The 25,628-nt window shown below is 29.4% G+C and overlaps 1 protein-coding gene across 1 annotated transcript in view; it reads left to right on the top strand.

Annotated features, from left to right (window-relative positions):
* Positions 1-25,628, top strand: part of poe (E3 ubiquitin-protein ligase-like protein poe) — a 187,860-nt gene that overhangs the window by 139,041 nt on the left and 23,191 nt on the right. Inside the window, 13 exon segments of the mRNA XM_067288343.1 lie at positions 997-1,311; positions 2,264-4,607; positions 4,610-4,677; positions 8,509-9,035; positions 10,216-10,388; positions 10,467-10,771; positions 13,599-13,839; positions 13,907-14,104; positions 16,434-16,555; positions 16,647-16,904; positions 17,054-17,326; positions 17,408-17,746; positions 22,979-23,202. Of these exon segments, the coding sequence (XP_067144444.1) occupies positions 997-1,311; positions 2,264-4,607; positions 4,610-4,677; positions 8,509-9,035; positions 10,216-10,388; positions 10,467-10,771; positions 13,599-13,839; positions 13,907-14,104; positions 16,434-16,555; positions 16,647-16,904; positions 17,054-17,326; positions 17,408-17,746; positions 22,979-23,202 (5,387 nt within the window).

Below are 25,628 nucleotides of genomic sequence, written 5' to 3'. Positions count from 1 at the left end.
GCTAGAGGTAGGTGGTCAGGTTACCATCTCATGACAACTTTAATAATCAGAAATAAATTAAATTTTAAATTAAGTTCAGAATATTCTGGGAAAAATGATTGATCATGAGTCAGACTTGCATCTGCAAAACCTGCTTACCATGCAAATGTGTCGCCAGTTACATTACCTTGACTTTCATCTGATCTTTGCTTCCAGAGCAATTAATTAATTTAATTAATTTAGATATAACCATAAATAACTAATATGATTAGTCAGGTCATAGTACTCAAAACTAAGTTTTCAGTACTAGAATCATTTTTTAAGAGAGCTTATGTTTTTATTCAGTGTTAGAATGAATATAAATAAAGAAATTTTTACATAGAAAAAGTGATAATCAGCACATTCATTTCTTTAGCATTCTTTTCATTTTTCCTTTCAAGTAACAATACTTTCATTGTTTAGTTGATTTTAAGAATAAACTTTATTAGGAACTAAAAATTTAAAGAAGACTATTTTAAAATAGTCTTCAATAAATGTTTTAATAAATAAATATTTTAAAATGTTTTAGTCATAAAAGCTTTGAAGATTGAATTTGTTGTTAAGCTATTGAAGCTAGATTTGTTTTATTTCAAATATATTTGAGATTATTGTAATTTTTCATTTTTTCATAAAGCACTAAATTATGTAGTCAATTTAAATAAAAAAAAAACATTTGGAATTATTTGAACAGTTTATTTTCTAATAATTTTCAATTATTTACAAAATTTGATTATTGATTAAAATAATTGATAAAATTTTTTGTGTAAATTTTAAATTTAAAGAAATTACAAAGTATTTATTTGTTAAATTAATTTATATTCAAAACTTGAATGCATTTATTAACTACTTCATTTTAATATAGATTAAAATATAGACTTTTTTTAAGTTTAATATATAAAAATAATAGAATATTTGAGTGTATGTTATCTTTAACATTGTTTTTGTTCTATTATGTAAATCTGAAATAAATTTTTTCAGGGTGGCAGTGCTGGTTCTGAAAGTGGAGGTAGTGGAGTTGATTCTATTATGGGAGAGCATAATGTAAGTGGCAGAAGTAGTGCATACGGTGATACAGTTCCAGAAAGTACTACTACCGGAGCTCGTTCAGAGACAAGTTCAGTTGGTGTTCCAAGCACATCATTACCACAAGAAGGAGAAGGCTTAGAGTTAGAAGCTGATGTGGATACTAGCTTTCGATTGCACACTCTTCGTCTTATCTTACTTGAGAAGTTGCTTCAGTATTTGCCTGAATTAAGAGATGTTGGAGGAGTCCGAGCAATTCCATTTATGCAGGTTGTTATTTCTATATATATATATATAATGTATAATTGATTAAAAGTAATGCATATATAATATTTATACACAGCAACCCTTCAGTTTAACAATTTAATTGACAGAAATTTTTTCCTAAAGGAATAACTACAGAATCTATTCATTATTTGGCAGTAGACCACACTAAAAGAGGTTGTATCAATAAGTCAATGAATCAATTAGAATAAATTACTTGATGTGTATTATTATAATATTTTATTTGTGTTTATACATTATAGCAACATTTTAATATACTTGCAATCTAAAAGTTCATTTAAAATATATTCATTTTAATGGACTTTCAGCAATAGTGGACATTCCTTCTTCCAATTAGTTTGTTAAATTGAGGGTTTACTGTATATTCAAGTGTTCTTATCAATAAAAATTTTATTTTTATAGAATTTTAAATCATGCACCATATTATGAAAATTTTAAATTATAAGAACTGAAACAAATAAATTAAAATTTTCAATGTATTTGTGAAATAATATAATAGTTTATTCTGTTTTATTATTGTAATGAACTTTCAGATGCAGATGGGTATAGTTTAGACTAAAAGCACTTAACAAACTTATCCACTGGTAAAGTGGTATTTGTTTTCTATATAGACAGTGACAACTAAAAATCAAATATTATTATTAACTGTAATTATAACTTCAGTACAAAATAGCATGGAAGAATCTGACATAATTTTTTTTCCTTTAATGTTTGCCATTTGATAAATATTCTAATTCTAATAAGCATTATTTAAAATTGTCAGTTAACATATCAAAATCTATTCATTTGTATTTGTAACATGCACAAGTTGTTATAACAACAATGCAAGTTAATTTTTAACATTTAACTATTTTTATTTTATATATAATTCTTATATTAAATAAACTATTTAAATAATAAAAAATTAATTTATCATAATAATCTTAATTTATTTCAGGTTATATTGATGTTAAGTTCAGACCTTGTTGGTGAAGAAGAAAGAGATAGAGCTGCTCTTGACAATCTTCTTACTGCTATAATAACTGAATTGGACATTGGCAACAAAGACGTATCAAAAATTGCAGAACGTACGCCTAGCCGTGAAGTACAATTAATAATCATGCGTCTTTTAAGTATTATGATGTCTAGAGTAAAAGGAGGCATTAAAACATCAATTGGAGAATCGTCTACATTCTGTAGTTCATCGACAGCTCTAGCTCTTTTAAACTGTAATGCTATTGATTATTGTCTCCAGATATTAAAAGTTCTATTAGATTATTGGAAACAGCTACAAGCAGATGATAAATCTGCAAGTATAACAGGAAATCTGCTAAAACCTCATCCTTCATCACCACCTCCTGATATGTCACCATTCTTTTTAAGACAGTACGTTAAAGGTCATGCAAGTGATGTATTTGAAGCTTATCCACAACTTCTAACTGATATGGTGTTAAGACTGCCTTATCAAATAAAAAAAATAGTGAGTAGTCATCCATCTTCACCATCAGTTGTATTTAATCAAGCTTGGTATTCCTATCTGTGTGAATACATGATGATGCAGCAAACACCTTTTGTTCGAAGGCAGGTTCGTAAACTATTACTCTTCATCTGTGGATCTAAAGATAAATATCGCCAATTAAGAGATTTTCATGCACTGGAGTCACATATGAAGGATGTAAAAATAATATGTCATCAAGGAGGTTTTGATGGACATGGCTGGATGAATAATACAATTAGTTTGCCTTATGATTCACTTATTTCAATGATTGAACATTTAAAGGCTTGTACAGAAATAGCCACATCCCGCACTTGTAATTGGCAGAAATTCTGCCAAAAAGATGAAAGTATTCTTTCTTTTCTAATCCATGTTAGTTTTTTACTTGATGAAGGAGTTTCACCAATAATTTTGCAACTTCTACAATGTGCATTATGTGGTATGAAAGCTTTTCCTCAGAATCAGACAGCAGGGACAACAACTCCTCAAGCTACAAGTTCACCTGCTAAACAGAAAAAGGAACGAGAGAAACAAGATATTGAAGATGACAATGATGATAATCCCAAATATGACACAGCTCAGTGTGTTGTATTGGCTCAACAAGTAAATAAATTTGTAGATAAAAAATTAATGAGCCAATTTATAAGATCATTCCTATTAGAATCCAATTCTACATCAGTACGATGGCAAGCACATTCTCTTGTTTTTCACCTTTATAAAAATTCAAATACAAATCAGCAGGAAAATTTATTGGATTTGCTTTGGAAATTATGGCCGCAGCTTCCTGCATATGGCCGTAAAGCAGTTCAGTTCGTTGATTTGTTAGGTTATTTTACTTTAAGAATACCACAAATTGAGAAAAAAGAAAAAGAGTATATTGAGAAGGCTTTAGATGTTTTACAACAACAAAATCAATTGTTAATGAATCATCCAAATTCCAATATATATAATTCTTTGCAAGGTCTTGTCGAATTTGATGGATTTTATTTAGAAAGTGAGCCATGTCTAGTATGTAATAATCCTGAAGTATCATACACGAATATAAAATTATCTGCTATTAAAGTAGACTCTAGATTTACAACAACAACTCAAATTGTAAAATTAATTGGTAGTCATACAATTTCAAAAATTACATTGAGAATTGGAGATATCAAAAGGAATAAAATGGTTCATACATTAAATATTTATTACAATAATCGTTCTGTTCAATCTGTTGTTGAGTTAAAAAATAAGCCATCTATTTGGCACAAAGCAAAAAAGTGTACTCTTGCAGCAGGACAAACTGAATTAAAAATTGAATTTCCATTACCTATTATAGCATGTAATTTGATGATAGAATATGCAGATTTCTATGAAAATATTCAGGCGTCTTCTGAAACATTACAATGTCCACGATGCAGTGCTTCTGTTCCATCCAATCCAGGTGTCTGTGGTAACTGTGGTGAAAATGTATTTCAGTGTCATAAATGTCGAGCAATCAATTATGATGAAAAAGATCCTTTCTTATGCAATTCCTGTGGGTTCTGCAAATATGCAAAATTTGATTACACTCTTACAGCTAAACCTTGCTGTGCAGTTGATCCTATTGAAAATGAAGATGACCGTAAGAAAGCAATTACAACTATTAATAATTTATTAGAAAAAGCTGATCACGTATATAAGCAATTAATTGCTAATAAGCCAGCCTTGGAACTTTTGTTACTGAAAATCTATGAGCATGGATTATTAGATCGAGGAGCTGATGATGGTACTGGTGCAACATCAGCTGGGCCAACTGTTGGATCATCAAGTGTTAATAGAGCAATTCAGCATTAGCTCAACGCTACTGTAGTGATTGTAAAGCTTCATTTGATGAACTAAGCAAAATTGTACAAAAGGTATTAATTTTGATATTTTTATTCTTTATAATAATGTCTTTTATGTACATTTTATTGTAAAATTACTTTTTCTTTTACATTAACTGTTTCTTATAATACAAAAAGTTTCATAATTTTTAATTCATATCTTGCAAGAAGTTCATATAGTATTAGACCAATTATCTGGCAGGCTGGGGACCAGACTTTTGGATTTTCTGAAATATTTACTTAAAATGTAAAATAAACAACAAAGTTAAGAACAAAACTATATCTAACAGACACAAATTAATATACTTTTTAGCAGGATCTGTTTGATCATTATTCATCTTCTCAAAATATAGAATATCCATGTGTAATGTAATATTTAGGATAAAACTTAAAGAACATAATGGAATTTGCATCATGCAACATGTACTGTACATCATGGAAACCAAAACAAAGCAGTTGTTCTACAGCCTGCCAAATTTAAAAATAGCCAGTTTTCTGGTAATTCCAGATCTCTGGAAGCCAGATAATTGGTCAATTACTATAATACATTTAGAAAAATTCATTATTTAATTTGTAAACAAAATTATAATGATTTAAATAGAACAGCCAATCATATCAGATTAGGTAAAAATATGCGTTTATATATACTGTATTTACTCACGTATAGGACAAGGTGTGATTTTAAAAATCAGAATAAAGAAAATTAGATTCATTAATACAATTCTAATTTTATTTCATTTAATCACAAATAAAATATCAAATGCACATAAATGCACACATTGTCCCGCAAAAATTACTGGCATTTTAAACTTTAAGGAAAAAAATCTTGTAAAATTGACAGCATAATTTGTTTATATAAAGCTGGACGATTGGAAACCTTTTTTTTGCTAATTCTTAACAGTCAAATCCACTCTCCGTCGATTACACTTATGAATTTCTCCGAATCATCATCTGTTTTCATGTGAGAATGGATTAAAACTTATATTGGGCTCCTGTGTGATTTTGGAATTTCAATATAGAATTCAATTCAAAAACTTTGCTTTTCCTATTGCTATTCATCTTTACTCCTAACAATACACAAGAACAATTGAAACAACCCAGATAAAATACTCTTGTTTTCAAACAACAAAGGGTGAGCATCTGGTAAAAAATGTGAATACACAGTTCACAAAAATTATTGAAAAATGCAAAGAATCCTTCACTTATGCATATAGGATGGATGACCTAGGTTTTTGAAGCAGTGAAAAATGAATAAAAACATTGTCTTATATGTGGGTAAATACAGTAATAAATATGTGATTATTTATCACTTTCCTCTATATTCATTGTGTAAGATATCCAACTGATGATATTTTTACTTTCTATTATGTTTCTTTCAAAATATTTAAAATTTCTCATTTACAGTTTTCCTTTCTAAGACATTTCTATAATAAAATCATTAATTTGTTGTTTAAAAATATGAAACTAGTTTTAGAGTATGTCAACTCCAAGGAAATGACAAGTAGAAATATACAATTGCAGAAATAAGTTAAAGAAGCCAAAATTTTATTGGATTAAACATTTTTTTTAGACAGATGAAGCCCAAAAAATGTCTAATCTGATAAAATGTTGGTTCTTTTACTCATTTTAGCAATTGTATATTTTAGTTTTTTAAAAATATGTGAGATGATGAACAATAATTTTTATATTTTGACTTTAAACTCTTATTCTTGATATTTGAGACATTTTCTGACATCATAGGACTACGGAGAAATTTTTTAAAACTAATTATGAATTTAATAAAATAATAGACATAATTCATTTTCTCAATTTTTTAACTAATTACTGAAACATCAACAATAATTATTCTAAGCCAGATCTTGAAAGATAAGAATAATTGTAATTTGATATCAAATTTTTGTTTATTTGATTATTTATTCACAAATTAGAAAAAAACAACAAATGTTTTCATATTCTGTTCTTTTTTCAACATCTCAACACAATGGTCTTTGACTGAAGTCAATCTTTTATTTGAGGTTACTCATCTGCCTCAATATGTAAAATTGTTTTAAAAATTTCAAGGCGACAACACAATCATAAAAATATATCAATATACAGTATAACCTTCAAGTAGCAGACACCGCTAGGACCAAGAAGTTTGTCCGCAATTTATAGGTATCTGCTATTTGGAGGTACTGTACATGCTGGTGACCATATTGTATTTTAACGAGGTCATTATAAAGTGAAGAATACAATGGATTATGAAAACATGAAATTTGCATTGGGAATGTGAAAATACAAAAAGTATACATAGAATATATAATTAAAATATATATACAGTATATTATTTATCTTTTCAGCTGTAAAAATCACATTTTAATTGAATTCTAAGTATCAAACAGATTGTATAGGATACTTTAATTAAATGGAACATAAAAGTTAAACGTTGATTAATTATTAAATTGCAACAAGATGATTATTGATGATAATTACAACAAGATGAAAATTACAACAACAGATTAAATGAAATAAAAATTACAACAAAACATAAACGTTGATTAATTATTAATTCATCAAAACTGACCTGAGCGGAAGTAACAAAAAAGAAAAATGAAACCTGTTATTATGAACAGAAGGGTTTAGGCAATGAGTGTTTGAATGTCGTGTTACGATGGCAATTTGCTAGCCACTTTAAAGGGTAAAAAATGTTTTCTTGCATTTATAACATCATTTATGATCTAAGCAACTAATGAAAATCAAAACAGTAATTTGTCTACTTTGTAGTTATCAAGTAGGTGTAATTTTTCAAACATTTTTGCTTTTTTCAATAAATGATTTATTAAAAATTACTTTAGCCATCACAAAACTATTAAGATCATAAATTCAAGAAAACCGAATATCTTCCTACACTTTAAAGTGGTCGGCAAGTTGCCTTCATGACATGATCTTTGAACTTTCTCCAAATAAATGCTGTTGTCTTAACCTTAGAACTTTTTTTTTCATTACTACTGTGCTACAGTTCTTGTCGAATGAATGAGTAACTTTGGAAAAGTTTATGGTTTCTTGGTACCATAAGCTTAAGAGACAGAAATTTAATAACATTAATATGTATGATGATAAATGGTGATTGATAAACTTAACCAGATTACCCTTCTCTAACAGATAATGAATATTGTTTGGCATTTCACAAACTGCTCCTCCCCTATTCCTATTTTAAGCCAGTCTTTATTTGACACCTACAGTCAAAATTCTTCCTCTGAAAGAATATTTGAACCAATTCTTTGTTTTAGTTTTAAAATATTTTGTACATAATTAATTATTTTGGAATGTTGAAGGCAGAATTTTGTGTTTTTGTAAGGTAGATTATGAATGACGGTGTCTGTTATTTAGTGTGTCAGCTATTTAGAGGTGACTATAATAGATGTCTTATTTGAAGAGTAAAAATATCCATTAAGTAGAGGTGTTTGCTATTTAGGAGTGTCCATTAATGGAGGTTTTACTGTATTTTTATGAGTATACAGACTCTGCTTGTAAAGAGGAATTATTTAAAAGGAGGTTTAAAAGGACAAAATATGAAGATATTTGTTGTTTCTTCTAATTTGTGAATATTTTTATATTTTATTATTGTCCAGGCCATTGTATTTATTATTGTTAATTATTGAAATTAATTTTGAATATTAATATGTTAAAAAAAATTAAAACTCTTTTGAAATATTAAAGGAATTTAAAATTTAACTAATGAAAAATTCAAGTGTTTATTTCACTAAGATCATCTTGTTAAATTATTGTTATATGAAAACTTTATTTATAATAAAGTTAATTATCTATTAAAAGTCATTATGATTAAAAATATTTATTACTAATTATAACAAATGAATATTTTAGGTTTTGGCTTCTCAGAAAGAGTTGGTAGATTACGAACGACGACAAAGAGAAGCTCGAGTTAAAGCATCAACACCTTCGCTTAATTCAGATAATGTTATACACATGGGAGTAAAATCTATAACTGATGAAATTGGAGGATCTAGTAATTTGAGAGTTGCACCAGGAAAATGCTATGGATGTGCTAGTGCTGCTGTAGATCATTGTATTACTTTACTTCGTGCTTTGGCCACAAGTGTTCGTTACAGACATATTTTATGTAACCAAGGTCTAATTAATGAATTAGTTGCATATAATTTACGTCATGGAACAGTACAAGTTAGACACGAAGTTAGACAGCTTTTATGTTTATTAACACGTGATAATCCACGGGCTACTGCAGATTTAAATAGTTTATTGATGGAAAAAATAATTACTTCTTTGAAAAGTCATATGACTAGTCCAGATCTTGCATCTGCTGTAAGACATGAAGTTGCTCTTTTAGCTAGTAGTTTACAGAAAGAAGATTCCTGTTGGGAACAAAGATTGAGGTATATTGAACTTTAAATAATAATTTTATAAATCAAAATAGTCTATTTTTTTGAACATTCTGTTAGATAACCATGGTTAAAATTAAAATACTATAATTAGTTTTTAATATTACTTTTATAATTTTAACATAAAAAATATGGAAAAATATGTTTTGTTGAGTGTTTTCAAAACTTCATAAACAGATCATAAGAAATATAAGTATGTGAATAAAAATGTAATTCAAACATTAAAGCTAGGTCTACATTGAAGTACAAATCACTACAAAGTGGATATGAATTGTCAGTCTATGCTCTTTAGTCGAGTGTTCTACCAGTTCATCAGCAGTTGAGAATATCTCAACTTTTGCTGAACTTTGGTTTGTTAAACCAATCAAATTTTAACAATTAGGGTTTGTTTAATTTTTGTTTGACAGTATGCAGACTCAAAATGATGCATCATGTAACCTGTACATATTCCCTTTCCCCTGATGCTTTGCATATAAGCTTCTCCTCACAATCTACTATGGCACATTTCTTTTAAAAAACACTGTATAATTACTGAATTCTATCATTTTTCAAATTAATATTTCAATTTCTTTTTAATTATGTATGTCATAGTGAGTAAAATTAGATTTTGAACCTGCACAGTTTAGGAATGGGTTAGTTCGATGATTGCCCTTCAATCATCACAGATGATCAAACAGATGATACTTGTCTCTGTTCTAGATTTCATTTTCATGTATCCAACTATCAGACTAGAGACATTGATGTGGACATCCACAAAATTTTCCAGGGGAGCAAAGCTTGAAGACAATTAATTATATGATTTACATCAATAAATTTTTATTTTATTATTTTATTTTTTTGGGGTTTTACAAGTAGATTATAGAATTTAATATTGCATCAGTACAAAAGAAGAGAGAAAACATCCCACAATTGAGAGTGTAAGTTTACATATATCAATTACTTTTACAATTATAATTTGTGGAACTTTTGTACTCAATTTCAAGGGAAAGTGCTCAGTTTGCCCCCCTCTGCAGATGCCTTTGTCCACGAGGCACCATCATGGTTCACCAAGTCCGGATTACAATTTTGACCAACTCTTTTTTTTTTTTTTATTAATTTAAATATTTAATTTACTTTCTGTATCAATTTTAAAAATTCTTATTAATTTTGTTAATAAAAATGATAATTTTTTTAGATGCGTCATGCAGTTGTTTTTATTGGGAGTTAATAGCAGAAGTCCAGTTGTTATGGAGAGTATTACATTACCTTGTCTTAAAATTCTGCAAATGTTAATTAGACCAGAACCACCTATAAGTAAAAAGCATAAAGAAAAAACTACTGATTCACTTTCAACAGTTCAAGCAACTGGTAAATATAATAATGATTTAATATTTCTAACATTTATTGGAAAAGTGTACTTAAAATTTTTTGTTTTTTTATTTAAAGGTATGTCAGTAGGTGTGGATTTATCAAAATGGCTTGCGGGTGATTCTAAACATTCTTATCGAGCTTGGAAACAGCATGCTCCGGCTAAATTAGCAGAAAGCACTCCAATTAGTAAATTGAAGAAAGATGAAGTTCGTACTCTTTATTTAATGGAAAAATTTGGAAAAAGATGGCAGGAAAAGACAAATCGTCATGCCATGCAGTTAAAACTTTTACAGTCAAACTGGCTTCGCAGTGTAATGTTTAACCCTTCATCTCAAGCAGCTAGGACTATGGCTTGCTCTGTGATAGAGGCTTTATGTCAGGTAAATGTTATAAATTGGTGTTTTCAGATTAAATTCTGTAAAAGTTCTTATGGTGATGTAACTGGTTTTATAAGAGGTTGTTAGTAGAAATTGGTTATTATTTGTTGTCTTATTTGAATGGTTAATTTACATTTTGAAAATTGAGACACAGTGAAGTTCAAATATTCTGTGTTGAGAGAAGTCTCGGTCAGAGTCCTTCTCCTCTCCACTATGAATGACTGTTACAGTTTGTCAGAAAGGTGCCTTATAATCCACATTTTAATGGTTAGTCCTTTATTTTACACACACACACATATATATATAGGTTGCATCAAGGAATGAGTTCATACAGCATCCAAATGTAACTTTCCTCTTTCTCTCTCTTTGTAGTCCAGGCGAGGCTTTCCATGTACTTTTTCCTTCTGCTCCCTCTTGGCAGTCTGGACAAAGCTCTCTTCTCCTTGTGGTCCCTCTTTTTAAGGGATTCTTCAGGCCTAATGATTGTCCAATCAGGAGCTGTGCCAACAGCATTCATTTGGGTCTGTCCCTGTTTGGGATTCCTGACTAATTTGCTAATTATGCCTCCTAGTGAACTGACCCCCTCCAGAAAAACAAATCTTTAAGTGGAAGACACTTGTCTTTCAAACACTTTGTTGACAGACAGTTTTGAATACAGTGGAACCTCGGTATATGTCCAATTCAGAATACGTCCTGTTTGGATGAAACAAATTTTGCTCAGTATATGACTTTTGTTCGATATACGACTTAATTCAATTATACGTGCCATCTACGAACAAGTAGCAATATTGGTGTACTAGACCAGACTAGACGTTTGCGGTCCCATGGTTTATAACTTTGTTAAATTTCTTCTGATTTGAATTTGTAAGTAAAAAGTTTTATTATTTTTATTAATCATGAATTGCAAAAAGGCAAATGAAAAGCAACAGAAAACTAAAAAAAATGACTAGAATCACAATGGAACTGAAAAAAAGAGATTGAGAAATATGAAGGTGGCATGGGTGTTCGAGATTTAACTGTTTGCATACCATATTCCGAGAACGACGATATCAACAATCGTGAAAAATAAAGACATTATTAAATCTGCTAACGTCGCGGAAGGGGTTTAATCAATTTTTAAACAGATTATTAGTATTAAGGAGAATTTGATTTGATTTTGATTTAATGATTTAAATAATATAATACAATATACTGTAATAACTTCAAAAATCTGCAATAAAATTTATATTTTTATTAATGTGCTCAAACAGTGTTTAAATTATTTTATAACCGCATTAATATAGCATATCAAGAGGGTTTTTTTTAACATGAGAACGGATTAATCATTTTTACATTACTTCTTATGGGAAAGGTTGGTTTGGTATACGTCCTGTTTGGTATAAGTTCAAACATCAAGAATAGATTAAGGTCGTATACCGAGGTTCCACTGTATTTTAGAGAGAAACTTCTTATTCATATAAATAATATTAACTAGATTCTTGAAAATAACATTAAATAATGTAAAAGTGACAAATGAATCCATGCATTAAGTTTTGACTCAAAATTGTATCTGGCTAAAGCAGTTAAGAACAGAAACAAAACAATATATTAAAGAAAGAAGAAAATTTAGCACATTTCCATAAGATACAAGCATTTGCTACTACTGCCTAAAATAAGTAGTTGAAACATTGTATGCATTAGTTTTCATTCTGTTTAAGACCCTAGGTATTGGATTAATGGGACTATAAATACATTTTGCCATTTAGACTATAAAACAGATTATATAACTAATATTTTATGAGGCTGTTATACTTCAGATGTGATAAAGGAAAATAAGAAAAATGAATCTTTATTCTTTATTCAACAAAATTACAGGCAATGCCTTATGACCAAAACTATTACTTTAATGGAAGGACATATCTGAACTGTATCCTGGCAACAAATTTAAACTCTTGGTTTCCATCTATTGTTCTATAATGTGCAAAATTTTGAAACATTCTACTGATAATTCAAAGCTAGGCAAATTTAACAGAAACAAGCAATTATGGTTGCAATTTTTAATCATATTTTTAATTTATTTAATTTAAAAAATATACATCTCCACCTCAAATTAGTACTGTAGTGTTTTGCCTCTGTACAGCATATTTTTCTTTTAACAATAGAGTTGTGCCAGCCATCTATCTAATCCCTTTCAGGGGAAGTTTTGAATTGAAATAACATAACTTCTAATTTGCATCAGAAGTTTATATATAGTTAATCATGGCCTCTGCCCCTAAGCTTTCTATATCTGGTCTTGACTTTCATTTATCTAACTCCGTTCTCAAGATTAAGGAAGGACAGATGGGCGGATGACTGTGGGAATTTATAGGTCTACAATTTTTTCAAATTGCAAACAATAAACAGTTTTTATTGTAAGGTAAACAATCATTTGGTTGACTGATTCCATAAACATGAAAATCTAACAATGATTAATGGTTATGATTATTGAGACGATTAAAAAAACTTTCTGGTAAGTCTAAGCTTTTAAAATAATGTGTTCTTGTGGATGGCTTCATAGTTTTATGCAAAATCATCATGTTAAATAAATTAAACTACATGGTAAATCAGTATATAATTTTAATAACAATAACCATGAGAGAGTACAAAAGTTAATTGAAGAGATCTCAAGCTACAAGCCTGAAGATATTTACAATTTTGAAGCAATGAAAGTTCCAAAAATAAGTGTTACAAGCAGCAATATATAAAAGCACAATTCAAAACAACTCCAATATTTTTCAGTAAATAATTTCTCATTTGTTTTTTTAAATTTAGTTGTGACTTCAGACAAATATGACAGTATTAACATTTTCAGGTTCCAAGTCGAAGAAGAAAGATATTAGATATGTTAACTGCTTATTTGGATGACTTAGGAACTGCAGGAGAAAGTGCAGCAGAATATTTAGCTCTTTTTCAAAGTCTAATTCATCCCACACCATGGAAGCACTATCTAGCACTTCGTGGCTTATTACCACATTTGGGTAATCTCATTACACGAGAAATAGAACATTTATCTCACTTGGAAGAAACAACATTAAATTCTGATCTTTCTCAAGGTAAATCAAATTTAAATTAATTCATTAATTTAAATCATTTATTTTAAATAACTAATTTTACTTTTAGGATATGCATTAAAGATGTTGACTGAATTATTAGAATCGTTTGTCGAAGTAGACAGTATTAGACAACATTCAAAATCGCGTCTAGTCGGATGTGTACTTAATGGATATTTATCATTAAGGAAACTTGTTGTACAAAGAACAAAATTGATTGATGAAACTCAAGAAAAACTACTAGAATTATTAGAAGAAATGACAACAGGTAAATATGAATTCACTTGTTATTGCAATTAGAATTCTATTAATAAATAAATCATACATTTTTAATTCAAATCAACAGTCTTGTGCTGTAAAGAAGAAAAAGAAATAAGTATTTAATAACTTTTAAAATGCTTAAAAAAGAAACTACTTGTAAACTACTTGCAATTACAATTATTATATGTATTATTCATAACATGTGTGTATAATAATAAATAAGAAAAACTTAGTGCATTAATAGCATGATAGCTACTTTTTTAAAATATATTTCTTGCTTTTAAGAGGATAATATAAAGTTCAATTCTTCACGTAGAAAAAAAAAAAAAGAAATGATTCAAGTGATTTCTTTTGTTTTATGATCTTTAATCATGTTAATTCTCTACATTTTGAGCTCAATGCTTTCAGTTGTCTTGTTGTCACCAGAGCAGTGGTTTCCCAATTTATTTTAGTCCATATGTTGCTCTTGTAGAAATAGAAAATTTCACATACCCCTAAATGCCATAAATTAACAACATTCTTTAACCATTTTCAAATGGATTAGTTTACAATAGTTACTCCATAATCATTAAGTCTTAATTTTTCATTTGCAATTTAAACTAGTAAAACTTACTTTAGTAAAGATGAAGTTAGCACTGTAAAAAAGATTAATTTAAAATAATTAAACAGAATTCTAGAAATGTATAAAACATTTAAAGTTTGTTAAAAAATTATAGTAATACTGTCAAGATTTTGAATCATCCTAAGTATAAACTTACAGTATCTTTCCACATTATTAGATCCAAGCAAAAATTGATAATTTGTTAGTTTTTAATTAATAATTAAATAAAAATGCAATTGTTTATAGAATTATTTAAAACATTAATGTTTTCTTATGTCTTATTTAATAAAAAAGTAAGTTTTTGTATATAAAACTTTGAATATAATACAACTTAAAAATTAAAAACTGAAAATTAGTATTTTCAATGACCATTTTTAATAGCCAGTAGTTCTTCTGTAACACAAGGAATACTCTATACATTTTATTATTTTTGTTCTCATAAATGGGGCTATGCTGCCATATCTTACTATGAACCTCTATCACTTCCTTTTTGAAGTAGAAAGTTAACTTTTTATATTTACAGTGTTTAAAAATATGATTAAAAATTGCAACTCTGCATTGTGACATTGTCGCAATAAATAATTGCTCATTCCTTAAATGATGTTACAAAAAAGAGAAGAAAGTTTTAGTCAGTGGGTCTAACAATTTGGCAAGGTACCTGTAAGGTATGGCAATATAGCCCCATTTATGAGAACAGAAATAAAAAAACAATGTATTAAAAATTATTCCTTATGATGCAGAAGCACTACTGGATGTTAAAGATGGTCATTAAAAATACTAATTTTCATTTTTAATTTTTTAACTTGTATTATAGTCATATTGTTATATGCAAAAACTTACTTTTTATTAAATAAGACAAGAAAGCATTAATATTGTAGATAATCCTATCAACAATTGCATTTTTATTGAATTATTACATTAAAAACTAACAAATCATCAATTTTTTGCATGGTTTAATAATTTGGCAAGGTACTGTAATTAAAAATTGAAGAATTACTGATTTAACATTTGGCATCCATTAGAGTTTTTTTCACATCTCCAGGGTAGATGTGTACTCCAGATTGGAAAATGCTGCTCTAGAGTAGTGAGGCATAAACTGTAGGTCACAACCCCCCAGAGGGGTCGCAAGAAAATTTTTCAGGGTCACCAAATTCAAAGAAATTTATTTGACAATAAAAACATATAAGGCCTTTCTTCAACAAGTATCAGGTACTAGTAAAATTGTGTGTTTTATTCAGACCTCTAGCAAGGCAGAAACATAAGTGCAAATTCCAGAAAGAATTTCACTTTAACTACGTTGATGATTAAAAAAACATCTACCGTCTATCCAGAGGTTGCGATGAAATTTTACACAAAACGAGGAGGTTGAAAGTGAAAATAGTTCGCACGCCACTGCTCTAGAGAATAACAAACTGAACAAGGCAAATTTGTGCATTTATAAGAAAAATTAACTGTTGTTATCCATATTGAGATGGCTGTTGTATGTGGAGATGTGTGTTCTGTGAGATATTGAAAAAATCAGATGAGATATTTCTAAATCAACCACTCAAACATGCATGACAAATCAGACATTGCATAACATTAACAGACAATCCACTACTAGTAATTTAATGGGAAACTTTTGTGACTTTCACTTTTGTGACAATTCTTTATTAAACATAAGATTGACTACCTTAATTAAGCATTTCTGTATACATGTAATATAATGTTTTAAATATATTTTTTTGAATAATAGGAACTGAATCCGAAACAAAAGCGTTTATGGCCGTATGTGTTGAGACCGTGAAAAAATACGGATTAGATGATCTTCGAACCCCAGTTTTTATATTTGAAAGATTATGTTCAGTGATTTATCCCGTAAGTATTTAATATAAAAAACAAGAATGAAATTTTTTAAAGCTGTTGTGACTTTTTACTTAATTGAGTGATGATAATTATTAAACTTCAGGAAGAAAGTGATTCAGGAGAATTCTTCATAACCCTAGAAAAAGATCCTCAGCAAGAAGATTTTCTACAAGGTCGAATGTTAGGTAATCCCTATAGTTCAAATGAGCCTGGTATGGGCCCTGTAATGAGAGATATTAAAAATAAAATATGTCAAGATTGTGAATTAGTTGCTCTGCTTGAAGATGATAATGGAATGGAATTATTAGTAAATAATAAAATTATAAGTCTTGATCTTCCTGTAAAGGATGTATATAGAAAAGTAAGTTTGTTTCTTGTGTTTTATTTCTTTTCCAATTTTTTTTTTCCATTTGAAATTTAATTTTTAATAAAATTAAAAATTACTTTGAAGATAGTTTTCATACTTATATATCATTACTGTTATGATTGTTTACCACTATCTTTTGATAGGTTTGGTGTGCAGAAAATAATGAATCTGAAGCAATGAGAGTTGTATACAGAATGCGAGGTCTGTTAGGTGATGCTACTGAAGAATTTATTGAAACACTAGACAATAAAGACAATGAAGAAGTAGATAATGAAGAAGTGTATAAATTAGCTAATGAAATGAGTCATTGCGGTGGTTTGGAAGTAATGTTGGAAAGACTAGCTGCTATTAATGATCTCACAAGAGGACGTCCATTACTTACTGTTCTACTGAAATTATTTGTATTTTGTTTCAAAGTTAGTATATTTAAATTTTGTAATTATAGTTTTTGTAGAAATAATTGTGATTAACAATTATACCTTAACTTATATTATTAGGTGAAAAGTAACCGTCAAAGATTAATAGAACCACAAATGGGGACCATCAAAGTAATGCTAAGTACATTAAGACTAACTTTAACATCAGATATTCCTGAGCTTGTACAAGGTTCTGCAAGTGGTCCCACACTCACTGAACAACTACTACAGATTATGGAAACAGTACTAGTTGAAGCTGCTAGTCAATCACCTGAAAAATATGCAAATTTCTGTAAAAGTGGGGACAAAGATGATGTTAACTTCCTATTAAGAGCAGTTTCATCACCACCTATTAGAAATAATACTGTTTTATTACAGTTATTGATGAGAGTTATTCCATTCTTAACACTAGGAAACCAGGTAAAGTTTTCAAATATTTTGAAATTTTTATGCAAGTTAATCCTGGTTAGGTAAAATGAACCTCCCTAAATAACAATAGAATTGTCTCAAAAGAAAATAAAGTAAAAGCCAAAATATAACAACACAACAGTAATAGAAAAACAAATTACAATATACAATGTCAGTTAAATGTTAAGGTAAATCTGGAAAAATTGCCATGTAATGAAAAACAATTCAAAATAGAGTGAAAAATCAGTATATTCTTACAAAAATTAGTACAAAAGTAGTACACAACAAACAGAATGAAATTATTCTGTGTAGCGTCAGTCAGCTTCCAAAACCTCCTGTCTTGACCTAAAATGGTTGCAGGTGCAATTGATTTGCTTCTTGTTTGTGTTCATCATTACTTCCATGAAGAAAGCCTTTAGAGTACCCTTAGTATTGTGAGGTTTTACATTTACCCTTTGCCTCAGCCATGCCCCACACATTGGTAGTCAAGAGATTGCAGTCAGGGCTGGATAGAGGCCACAAGTTGGGGGACCAGTGATGTTGTTTGGCATAGCCTAAGCCTTCAATTTTTTGTCGTTTTTTTGTTCTTCTCAGTCAAGATCTGGCGATTCCTGAGAACAAAAGAATGGTATTGCAGATACTCCTATCCTGTCAGATTGATTGTTGACATTGCCAGGATCATTTCTTTTTCAAGGTCACTCTTGCTCTGCACACCATCCTGATTGATCATCATCAATTTGGCAGTGAATTCTGCACTTCTCTTGCAATCAGAACACTTACTCTGAGTTGCCTTCCCTGCAGTCACATTCTCCTTGTCAGACTTCCTGAACTTCTTGGCTATGTTGTAAACTTGTGTGTTCTTCTAGCCACACTATACCATGATTTGTGAGGGTGATTTTCTAGCACGAAGTGATTTCAATATAGCTGCTCTTTAGTCATATTCTCACAATATGTCTGAGCAGTCTCAGTTGTGGACTGTTTGTTGCTTCTTCTTGAATGACCTGATGAATGCATATACTTTCATCAACAGTCTTATCTCCAAGACTGCCTAAGATTGCTCATGAAGAAATTCCAGATTTACATTGACAACCCTGTATATATTTAGAGCTTTCTTACAATTTTGTCTATATTTACAGTAGTCAAGATGTAGTAGGTCCTTTATGTTTTTGATAGAGTTGATAAATCTGTAAAAGAAAGTTCTCTGGGATATTAAAAGTCTAAAAAAAGAGGATAAAAACAAGAATTAAAATTTGGCATGTGTGTGTAAAAATAAGAGGGAAGAACAAGATGATGAATGAGTGATTCGCATAACAAACAAAATAAATTGTAAAATTTTGACTTACTTAGTGAGTGATGCTTCGCATAACGAGTGATGAGGAGAGGGGAAGTCCCGAATTGTGTGCATGCTCCATCAGTCTGTGTTTAGCACTTGTTCCGCTAGCATCTTCATGTTGCTTGGGATCACACATTTTTTCAAACTTGTGTTCAGACATATTACATATAAACATCAACAACCATAGCCCGTTATATAATAAACATGCCAAATTCTTGGGCTATGTAAAGACTATAATTACATATTAGAAATTAATTAATTTGATTAGAGGTAGGCAGTTATGCTTCCATTTCATATTAAATTTAATAATTATAAATAATTAATTTTTAATTTAGACATTTCTAAAATTTAATTTGGAACTGGTCGTTAAATTTAATACAAGATGGCAGCATAACTGTCTCTGATCAAATTAATTAATTATAGCCTTTATATAGCCCAAGAATTTGGCATATTGTTCAGCGTGTTTATTATATAATGGGCTATGGTTGTTGATGTTTATACATAATATGTGTGAACACAAGTTTGGAAAAATATGTGATCACAAGCGACACTAAGATGCTAGCAGAACAAGTGCTAAACACAGACTGATGGAGCATGCACACAATTCAGGACTTTCCCTCTCCTCATCACTCATTATGCGAAATACTCGTTGTGCGAGGTGCTCGTTAAGTGAGGTTCCACTGTATCAATAAAATAAAATACTTTTATTATGAGGCCTTCACTTGGAATCCATTTACTGCTTTGGAGATCATAATTGGGTTTAAAAAAATCCGTGAAATTCGTTTTGCTTTGTGAATAATTATCTAACTTGTGTCTCCAATTTTTTTCTGAGAAGGTCTATGTGCATTATGAAAGATAAGTCTGGGACCACATATGAAAGATATAGTCAAAGATGAAGATATTTTTTTTATTTTTAAATTTCAGTGGAAACAAATCAATGTGAAATTTTCAATTGCTTTTTTACAGAATGTCATCAAATTTGGAGATAAATTTTATGGCACATGATATTAAAATCTCTATTAGAATATAATAATTAATCTATCTTAATAATTATAAATTTGAAAAATTAGAATAAATAATTAATAAAAATAGAAAAAAAAATAAAAGAATAGAATAATTAGAAAGATTTTTAACTCTATCTTAAATGTTGATCCAGTTTTGACTGTATATCTTGATTAATGTAATATAACAACAGCTTGCTAATTATGAGATATTGTTTGTCACACATTTTTTGATCATTTATACTCTAAAATAACAACATTTAAAATGTTGATTTTTTAACTTAAATTTTATTTTATTATACAGGGGGTGGAAAAGTAGGTATACAGTTGTTGTTATGGAAAAAATACAAGGAGAAAATAGGAAGAAAAAACATTTATTTTTATGTACAAATTAAATCAAAAATAAGGATTATGAACTAATAAAAGATAATAAAAATAATATAATGAACACCAAACATTTGTATTTCTCAGATTCTCAACTGTATATCTACTTTTGCACCCCCTGTATATGTAAATGTGAAATGATTCCATTATTATTACATTTGGTATAGACTTGTTATTTTACTAACATATGATAAAATTTTATGTATAACAAACAATTCAAACAATTTTATAATATTTATATTATGTTTTATATTAACAAAGTTCTATATTTTTATTCTACAAAAATAAAATATAAAAATATAATTTTGTGTGTTTACATAATAACCATATATCTCGGCGGATAAGATGATAGTTAAACCATAAAAAATGGCCCCGAAAATCCGGGGTCGTCTTATAGGACACATACAAAAAAATTAGATTGAAATTTATATAAATTAAAACCATTATAAAAAGAGAGACAAACCGTAATTATTTACTAGAAGAGAGTAGGGTATGTGCACAAAATAGAATAGCCCATAGGATGTTTTTGTAAATAGTCAAGGTCATTGCCCGAATTAGTGCGAATGTTTGCAAAAATCACCAGATGCAAGAAAATAAAATTTGTTTATTCAAAAAATTACAAATAGGACAAAATTCCATATACATTATACAGTATTATTATTCAGATAATGATTCCTAATCTAAACTGAATTCATAGGCCATTGATAGTTTGGGGGTCATCTTATAGGACAGATATATGCTAAAACTATAAAACTTCAACGAAAATTTATACGTCGTCTTATCTGAAGGTGGTCTTATCTGTCGAGATATATGGTATTTATATACATAATGCATGCATACATACAAAAATTTAATTATACAGTGGGTGATCAGTTATCAAACATAATCTGTTTCAAGACTTTGCTATCCAAATTGTTTGTTAACCAATTATCAATTTACCATAGGGTTTTATGGGAATTGGATTAATTCGTTCTGGAGACCCCAAAAAATAAAAAATATATACACTTTCTTACTACATTTATTTACATGTAATAATAAAAATACATATATACACAGTCTTGCATTTTTATTAGTCATGTTTTTTCCATTTGTGAGGGTTAAAGAATCTGTCTAATGTCGATTTATTTTCTCCCTTCAGGATTTTTTAGAAGTAATTAATAGCATTGTAAGTGCAGAATCCCCAACCCTATTAACCTCAACCTGGTTTGGATGCCATTCTAAGACCGTTGTTTTGACATCCTCCCACTTCTTCAAAAGATGTTTAATAGCAGATATTGGCATTAATCCTCTTTTTCAGACAAAAACATATTTTGCCGAGTTTCTTGATGTTCTTTATTCATGAGTTCTTGGCGTTCTGTTGTCAGATCAGTTTCAGGTTCCTTTATGATCTCTTCAATGTTCTTTATTTCTCGGATGTGATTTTTGTTACTGCTTTAGCTACTTGACTCTTCTTGATTATACTGTATCTTTCTTAGATAAGATTGAACTGTGGCTTACTGTAAACCTGTTCAAGCCATACTGCCCAGCAACATCAGACATTCTTCTTCACACTACTATCTTTTGCTATTATACTCTCACTTTTCGAAAATAAAAACCAATGCAAAACTTAACGAGTGTCCGCTCGACAGTCTTGCGAATACTATAAAAGAATTGTTTCTGTCAGAAAAATAAAAAGCTGGAATTACAAGGGAGAGTTTCAAAGTTTGAAGGAATACTATCCGATCAGTATATACCAGGTTGAGCATGGATGTTGACATCTCCCTGCTCCGAAAAGTTTCGAATTGTTTCCTGAAGACAAGGGAAGACCAATCGGTATTCATTACTTTACGTCGCTTCTTCTTGTGTTTGTTCTGTGAGGTGTTCGTTATTCGAACATAAAAATCTTTTGTGAAAGTGTTTGTTATTCGATTTGTTCGTTAACCAATCACCCACTGTATACATTTTTCATAATTAATAATATAAGAAATATAATTGCCTTTTATAACAAATATAAAATAATTTTTTTAAATTAACTTTTAGCTACCCATGTTACATTCTATAATATGAGTACTTGCTAGAAGTCTAAGTGTACCATTGATTTTTTCAAAACAGAAAAATAATTTAGAACAGAGTTGTTACTTATTTGTGAAAACATTTTTGAAGTAATTTAATATAAGAATTATGTAATGAAATTACTAGATATTTTAAAATCTGTTTGCAAAATCATTAATTTTAAAAATTAACAATAAAAAAAAATATGAAATTGTTATGCACACTTTATTGATTGCATTAAATTGTTTAAGTTTCACATACAATTTTTTGAAAATAATGTTTTCTTGACACTATGCTGACAACTCCATCATTAACAAATAATAAATGGATAAATTCTTGAACTTATTTGAAGTATTACTTTTCTTGTCTGGAAAAGATGTATGTTCCTAGACATTTTGAAAATATCAGTAAATCTGATTAAATAAATTTTAGCAATTTTATTAGTGAGCGGTTTATTGACTTCTTAATAAAATTACTTTAAATTTATTATTTCAGGAAAAAATGGAAACACTAATAAACCACTTTAAACCATATCTTAATTTTAATAAGTTTGATTTTGAGCATACACCAGATGATGACTTGCAGTTAGAATGTTTTTGTGTGATGACAGCTGGAATTGAACGCAATTTGAATGGAAATCAGCTGAAGGATCTAATTGTAAAAAGAGGAATTTTACAAGATGCCATGGAATATATAACTCTCCATGCACCAATCATTAAGTAAGTTATACACTAATTTTTCTATTAATATCCCCATTTTAAATTTATTATTGAATTCATCTTAATATAATCATATCCTCAAATAAAATTATGTAATTTCTTTCATAACAAGTTCCTTTTAAATTAAAGTGCTTGAAAGCTTTTTTTTTTATTGAGATAAATCTTAGACTACATGCATTCTAAGGGAAGCATATTTAAAAAGACAAATTAATGGAATGTAATACACATATCTGAAACTTAAGGATGAACACAATTGTTTGCAGTGTTAGGAAAAGTCATTGAACCAGATTTTGACAAGCTACTATGACATCAAGTATTGTATTGCAATTTGAGTGGACATATTCCATACTGAGAAGTATCTCTGCCTGGGTATTGATAAGCACTTTGCATCCATTCTCCACCAATTTCCAACTGCTGTATGTATCTTCTTTACCAAGACTTACTTTTATTGTCTTGATTTGTAAAATCCTACAAATTATTATGTATTACCCTGTGTTAGATGTCAAGTAATACGGCAAGAAACAGTTCTTGCCGTATTACGCGACATTTGTCTGCATTCATCTACAGTTCTCTTGGCTCTCTCTATTCATGTGCAAATCCATCCTTAAGCTTTGTACACATGTATATTAAACCTTGAGAATAGACAGTCTGAAAATTATTTTGAAATAAATATCATTTAGCATTAGTATTTTGATCAAAACACATATATTTTACAGACTGTTAAATTTAATAGAAATTATATTTTGATCTTTTGCTATAATTATCTTAATGTGAGAAACCGTGGGCCAAGGGTTAATCCCTACTGACCACTCGGCAACAGTCTGCAAGGACTGCTCACCTTGTCATTTCGGATGGCTTTTTATTGAGTGGTGAAGGAGGTGAACAAGTCAACAGGTGGTTAGGAGTGACAGGAGACAGGTTTAACAAAATAAAGCATTTATTGAATAACTAAATATAGGAGGCTATATAAGTTCTAAGATTAAATGCAGTTATGAGCTATACTATTTACACAAAATGGGTGACTAATCTCAAAACTATGTCTCATGCCTAATCTGCATATCAAAGAGAGAGTTTACAAAGTTTAGCCCTGAAATACCTCTAAGGATGAATATGGAGACCAGTATGTGACAATCGTGCGTGCGTGGAAGCAGTAGAAGTCTTTGGTATCTTCCAACCGGTGTCTTTTCCCTTTAGCTGGATCGGGTTCACTGTACGGAGGTCCGGGAGTTGAGGTGGCACTATCACCAATTACAACTTCCTGTGACGATTGCCCCAAGCTACTGGTAGCTCTCACTTTTAAACTAATGTTGCGGGTAAGGGGTCACGTGATCGTCAAATGTTGACGATGACGAAGCATTTTTGACAGCTAAGTGTTAATTTTCCCACTGACTTGTTATTACAACTGGTGACCTCTGATCTGATTCTCCATTTTTTCTATCAAAGACATTTATATTTTGAAAAACGATTAACATTAATTTTAAAATCCCCTTTTAAAAATCCATGGGCTCACATTAAGCTTTTGATTAATATTTACTGTGTATTATCAGTTTTATATAACTCATCTATTTACATAATAAACTTTAATTAATATTTTAGTAATAAAATTATATGTAGTGCTACAATTTTTGTTGACTGACATGTTTGTTTGTTTTGGTTAAAATCTTAATAGTCAGTAATCAATGTTGTTTTCTGATGTATTTAAAATAATTCAGAAAACTTATATGAAAATTCGAATTTGAAAATGATTTTAAAATATTATTTTAAATTATTTAAGTAGATTAAAACAAAGAAACCACTTCTAAAATTTGAGGTACTATACATTTATATCATATAAATTATATTGTATTACATTATCTGCTACAAAACAAACAAATGTCTTGATTGTTTTAGTACAATGGAGTCCACCAATGGCTAAGTGGATAAAGCCTGCAAATTCTGGTATTTGGTTACAGGTTCACACCTCACCAGTGGGTGGAATTTTCTGGGTTTTCTTCACATTTGTAATACCTAAATAGGGACCAATTTCCCATAGAAGGTCCTCCCAAGAGACACACCCCTTGGAAGATTGTGTTGCATTGCCTTATCCAATCAATTCTAAATCCTTTTAGTGCAATGTGGCTAAAAAGATATCTCAGAGACATTGATAAAAATGGCTCTAATTGGCAACATTTTCAGCATAATCATGTTTGACAATTATAGTTATTTATTTTACAGAAAGTTATCACAGCAAATTATTTTTTTCTGAATTATCTTGCACATTATTATGTATATAGAATAACAGAACATTAGGATTATTGTAAAGATGTTAATGAATATTTTGAGGCTAAAGAAAGATCATTTTTTGGTGTTGCCACAAGGAAAACATCAGTGTTACTGCTGTATTAATTCTTGTGTGAAATTCAAATGTGCATATAATACAGTGTTGT

This window comes from Centruroides vittatus, unplaced genomic scaffold, assembly GCF_030686945.1.
Source record: "Centruroides vittatus isolate TY-2023 unplaced genomic scaffold, ASM3068694v2 scaffold_861, whole genome shotgun sequence".
In the NCBI taxonomy this organism is placed as follows: Eukaryota; Metazoa; Arthropoda; class Arachnida; order Scorpiones; family Buthidae; genus Centruroides; species Centruroides vittatus.
Note: the sequence above shows the minus strand (reverse complement) of the source record. Positions and strands in the feature narration are given on the sequence as shown.